Raw genomic sequence first — 6000 nt, forward strand, 5'->3', positions numbered from 1 at the left:
GCATTTCCTAGAAACAAGTGATTTCTGTTCAGCTGAACAGATGTTGTCTGTGAGACCATCTTTGTTGAATTTCTCAGCACTGATGGTTTTACATGCCCCAGGCAGACTGACCTTGTGCCAATTTTGTAGCTCCTGTTGGTGAGTCAGTTACCCAAGCCAGGGCTGCAGGGAATGCAAATGTGCTTCCTAGCATCTGCTCCGTATGCATCTTGTCAGCTGCTCAGTGATAAAGTGAACAGTCTGTTCTAATGTAGTGCTTGAAACATGAATGTTTTGCCCTGTTTCACATTTATATAAATTCAGTGCATAGGCATAAAACAGATATCATGTTACGGGAATTCAAAGGCATGCTGTCAGAATTGAAAAATACTGCAGTGTTGTACTTCAGATGGTCTATTTTTCCTAGCCTTTAAGATGGTCAAAAAAAACTAATAAAGTACTGCTCTGAAACTGTGATCTATCTAAGTAAGTCGTATCTTCATGAAAACCTCAGCCAGGGTTTTCTGGGTGTACAAGTTACTCCAGCCTTCACTTGCTGACTTAGAGTTGTCTTGCAAACAGAAGGAAAGCACTTTAATAATGCCTGAGTAAAACTGGGCAGTAAAAGTTTAAATTCTCCACTCAAGTGCTGTAGGCAATTGTTTCAGCTAACCAACAGAAAGAACTGCGATGTAATGGCAGATACCGCAGATACCTGCATGTTTTTCCACTTCTGGATACTGTTTTAGTGGTTGTCATCTAAAAGCAAGTGGGAAATAAAAAAGGCATTTTAGGCATGAGGTAATTATTTCATAAGTTGTTAGACCTTAATACAGTTGGTGCTAAAATTCTAGTTTGTCTTGCTACAATATTACAATATTATTACAATAACCTAGTGAAGAATCAATAAACCATTGCTATTAGCGCTATAGAGAGAAGCTGCTAAAGGTGAATCTTGCTTTCAGTTCAGGTGTTGAAATGCAGATCAACAGCAAAACTTAAAGGAGATACCAGGAGCACAATAAAAGGGTTATTAAAATCAGCTGTTCTTCAGAAAATGAAAAGTCTTCATTGTTGCTGTTACAGAAAAAATGAGTATAATTTTTTTCTCTAAACTGAGCAAGGATTAACGAAGGATCTGCACATGTGAGATGCCACACTGTTCTGAGAATGACAACTGGATACTTTAATAAGTGTGTCTTACTTGGATGAGATGCTCATTAGCAAGAGCAAAATAGCAGGTCTTCCTGTTGTCAAAAAGTGTATTGACTTTTGCAATATTGCATAGATTATATTGTCCCTTGTAGAAAATTGACATGTCTTTCTGCACTAAAAAGTGAGTTAAGCATCTGTATATTTTTATCTTCTCTGTTTCTACTTTCAAGCTTTTTGTAAACCCGCTGTATGTATCCTCCACTCTGACACAAATGCAGACAATGTGCTGTGACATGTGTGAGAAACAAGCAGAAAAATGTTCCTTTCTTTTACAAATATTATTCTAATCTCCACAGGAAGTTGTCTTAAAGCATTATTGTTCTGATTAAGAAGCTCCTTCAATTTAGCCATTTTTCAGGAAGTCTAAATCATTTCAAATTATATAACTTGAATAAGAAGTGTCATTTGGTGTTAAACTTGCTGTTTTAATTTTTATCTAGCATTTTCTATATTTAAACTTGACTTCCTGCATATTTTTCCAACTTGGTATCACTGAAGGACTTGGCACCAGCTTGAGGAATTCACAGTAATTTGCTGTACACAGAGTGATAACTGCTGAGCTGGGTTTTCCTTCTATGTTTCCAAGTGCTTCCTCTAGATGCTAAAATACTGAGGACTGTCATTTCGTTGTCATGTGGAGATAGCAGTCTTGCAGAAAAAAAATCAGCTGATTTCAGGGTGTGCAACTGAGACAAAGTACAATAGTTCTTCATTTCAATTCCTTGGACTACATCAAAATCTTTGTGTAGACTAAAGCATTGGAAGCAGAAAGTTGAACATCAATGATGTGTATGGTTATCACATAAAGCATTAAATCTAATAAATCATTAACAACATTGTTAAACAGATGACATTAAAAGCAATGGGAACCATTTTTTGAAATCTAAGAATTAAACTTGTAACTAGGCTTATCCTTTTCAGAAAAAGACATTAATTTTTTTTTGTGAGAGTTCATGTTTCATTTTGCTGTTTTTCAGCCTTCAGAGATAGAAATGGAGTCTCAAGTCCACCTGTATGGTCACACAGCAGAAATAACAAGCTTGTTTGTGTGCAAACCATACAGTATAATGATAAGCGTCAGCAAAGATGGAACCTGCATCATATGGGATTTGAACAGGTACAGGTATATATATGACTTTTTCCAATGGCTGTCTTTAATACTTTCCAACTTTTGGGTATCATCTTTACCCTTCTTTACCCTTTTAAAGTTAACTGAATTTGTTCCATGTATATCTTAATGTGAAGTCAAACACTTACTGTTTTTCCTATGAAGGGTGCTGGAATTTGAGAATGAATATAAAAAATACCATCATCATGCAAAATGTTGATTGAAATTAATAAAACTCTTAAATATTTTCCTCAAAGAACCTTTTCTGTGTTTGAGTCTGAACTTGAAGATTGTTCTCTTTTTTTTTTTTCTTCAGGCTGTGCTATGTCCAGAGTCTGGCTGGACACAAGAGTCCTGTGACTGCAGTTTCAGCTAGCGAAACAACTGGTGATATTGCAACAGTCTGTGATTCAGGTATATTTGGCAGTCGGGAAAGCTGTTTTGACTTGCAGACCAAATAAATCATGAGACTTGCTATTATAGTAGTTACTGAGTGTGTGTTAATCATCTGAGGATGCATTTAGTCAAATAGGAATGCTCTTTTTTCCCCTCTACATTATAACATAAATTTCTCCAGAAATTATTAGGCAGGTGTTTGAGTAAAATGTAGAGGTATAAAAGCTAACAGCTTGATCTCTTTTTATAAAGACTTGACATTTCAGCAGATTCCTGGGAAACGTAAATTCTGTCAAGTTGGTTGCTTTTTTTTTTAACAGGAGTTGTTGTCAAAGGTACAGTTATTCAGGGGAGTATTTGGGAGAACAATGTATTGAAAGCAACAGAATTTTTGTTATTCACTCCATTTTAAATGCTTCAATATCCCCAGAAGCAAACATAGATTTGCTTAGCTATTCACTAGTTTAAAGCAAAGAGGAATAACAGCAATACTAAAGCAGAAATAGTAGATATTTGTATTAAGGGTCCTGCAGAGAGAAATAATCCTCCTCCATCTTATTTTAAAGCAGGTTTTTGTACTATCCTGTTTTCTACATCGTACTGTTTCTGGACTCAAAGACCTACTTGAGCAGTGGGTCTTTGAGTATTTCATACATCAGGATGCTCATTGTCTTGAATATTGAGTGGGTGTTGGTAAAGCAGGGCCAAGTCAGAGTCCTCACACCATTTTGCTGTCTCTAAGGATACCTGTGTATTGTATTAAATTGAGACGAGGCGGGGAATAGGCTCCATCTAAATGACATAATATTGTTCCATTGATTAAGAGAAGTACATAATAAGGAGGAAGAGAGCTTAACTTTGTTTATCCATGTTGTTAGAAGACAGTTATTGACTCAATTCTTGCTTTGTTTGGGCCAATTTTCTTTCTCTTTTGCTTTGAGTAAGATAGGTCTTAAATTGCGAAGTATCTTTTAGCCACCTTTTCTTACTGTAGTGCTCCATAAACTGAACTGAAACTAATACTGTTCCAAGTCTGAAAAGAAAAAAAAAGGAGGGGGGCAAAATAGCACAGCCTATAGTATTGAAAGACAAGGGGAAATTATTCTGGCAGTTTCAGAAACCTAATATTTAGGTTTTAAATTGACATGGAGACTTTCAACTCCATTTCTATAGCTCACAAACCTTTTTTTTTTCTGGGAAAGATTGTATTCTTTAATTGGTAAGGGACATAAGTTTCAGTCCCTTTTAAAGCAAAGCAGTAGCTGCTTATTAGTTCTTTGATAGAATCAAACAATCCCAGATAACCAGGTAAAAGTTGCAAGCACAATTATCTTACGTATTTTGTTTAAAATGCAAGCCAGTGTAGAAGAACTAGCTGTTTAAAGCAGGTAGTATGAATTCCTTCTTAGTGCTTCCCTGTTAGTACACAAAAATTGGTCATTAGGGGTAAATTCATACAGCATTTTCTAAGTACAGTGTTCCAAAAATATGAAGTGATGTCTTCTAAATCACTGCAGTGACTTGGTGGTTTGCATGTTCCCTGTCACAAGAGGAGGGAAGAGTTAATTGGTTACTGCAGCACGCATCACTCAGTCATTTAAACCTTCTGATCTTTCAGGAAGTTGAATTCTTTAACACTTAAAGGTTCTGTTGCATAGATCTAGCTGTAGTTTAGGTTTATTTTTTTAATACTGACGTGCTATGTTCTGTTACAGTTGGAGGGGGTAGTGATTTGAGACTCTGGACAGTTAATGGTGATCTCGTGGGACATGTACACTGCAGGGAAAGTATTTGCTCTGTTGCTTTCTCTAACCAGCCAGAAGGAGTGTCTGTCAACGTGATTGCAGGGGGGCTTGAAAATGGAGTTGTAAGGTAAGCATTTGAAATGTTTATTTATTAAAACACTTTATAACTTAACCTCACAGTTTGAGAGCATGTAGCCAAACATCATGCTGATATTTGGCTTTAAAGAAGGTGGACAAGATGTTCAGTTTCCAGTCTTAGTAGTTGCTAAACAGGTTGTTTATCACTGAAATATGTGTAAAATTAAATGTGAAGAAAATTACTCTTTCTTTCAGACTGTGGAGTACGTGGGACTTGAAGCCAGTACGAGAAATAACATTTTCAAAGTCAGCCAAACCTATTGTAAGGTAAAAAGATCTTAAGTATACAATTTTTTTTTCTTGGGGGGGAGGCGCAGGCAACAGGGATGACGATGACAATGATGACACAGATGACAGGACAACAACAACAAAAAAACACCAACCAAAAAACCCAGAACAAAATAGCCTTGAGTATTGAACATGGATTTGACATGAGAACAGGAGGTAAACACCCATGTCTAAAAAGAGCAATGCAATCCTGCTAATTATTTGTGGAAGCAAAATGAGCACAAGTGTATTGTATTTGTAATGACAGTAATAACTAGGTTCTGCTGCTGGCAGACAGAAATTAGGATTCCCTTGGGAACTGAACAGTAGCTACTCTTCTTAAGTTTAATATTTTTCACTGGAACCTGTGTAAAAATCATAACATAATATTAACTTTGCCAGACTCAAATAGACAGTTTTTTTCCTCCCTCAAAGAAATGAAAACACTGTGTTTTTCCTGACTTTTTTCTGGTGCTGGAGGGAAATTGTGGAGAAGTGAAGGAAACCCAGAAGAGCCTGGAAGCTGCCATTTTGGAGTGCTTGTGTAATTTTGAGTCCCCTTGATTTATATAAGCAGAATTATTCTCCTGCCAAACTGTTTTCAGAACATAGTCAAAGGATCAAGTCTTTGATATCCCCAGTGGTACAGTACCATGCATAAAGGTCTTAGAGTTATGCCAAAATTTTATCATCTTAATGTTAGCATAGTAACAAATCACTCTCAAAAAATTTTGTTTTCATCATTGCTGAAATATGATTTAAAACCCAAACCACTAATCACCATTTTTTTTAGAAATAAAAAACATTGTCTGATAGCAGTTGTTATCTTTCTGTTGCCTCCTTGAAGAAGCATATTTCACAAAGCTGGTTGATAATGATTTAGTAGCTATTTAATAATTTAAAGTTTCCTGCTTAAATGAGACAGAAAATGGATGCTGACCTTCATGTTCTCTAACATTACCTGTGGCATGACTGAAGGGCTTTACTGCTGTTATAGCTTAAGAAATGCCCAGCTGAACAAATGTCCTATGCTGTGCTATGAAATCTGATGGATTTAGTTTCTGCCATTGTCAGCAAGCAAGTTCAGAGGGCACTGAGTTGTGTTGCTGAAAGCCTTCCTTTCAGAAGTAGAAGGGGCAGCCCAGGGAAAGA

General features: G+C 36.4%; 1 protein-coding gene across 1 annotated transcript in view; it reads left to right on the forward strand.

The window, feature by feature from the left end:
- The window catches only part of LYST (lysosomal trafficking regulator), a 67158-nt gene that overhangs the window by 60412 nt on the left and 746 nt on the right, over positions 1-6000 (forward strand). Inside the window, 4 exon segments of the mRNA XM_010295828.1 lie at positions 2172-2311; positions 2619-2716; positions 4414-4570; positions 4777-4848. Of these exon segments, the coding sequence (XP_010294130.1) occupies positions 2172-2311; positions 2619-2716; positions 4414-4570; positions 4777-4848 (467 nt within the window).

Source organism: Phaethon lepturus, unplaced genomic scaffold (assembly GCF_000687285.1).
Source record: "Phaethon lepturus isolate BGI_N335 unplaced genomic scaffold, ASM68728v1 scaffold11991, whole genome shotgun sequence".
NCBI classification, from domain to species: Eukaryota; Metazoa; Chordata; class Aves; order Phaethontiformes; family Phaethontidae; genus Phaethon; species Phaethon lepturus.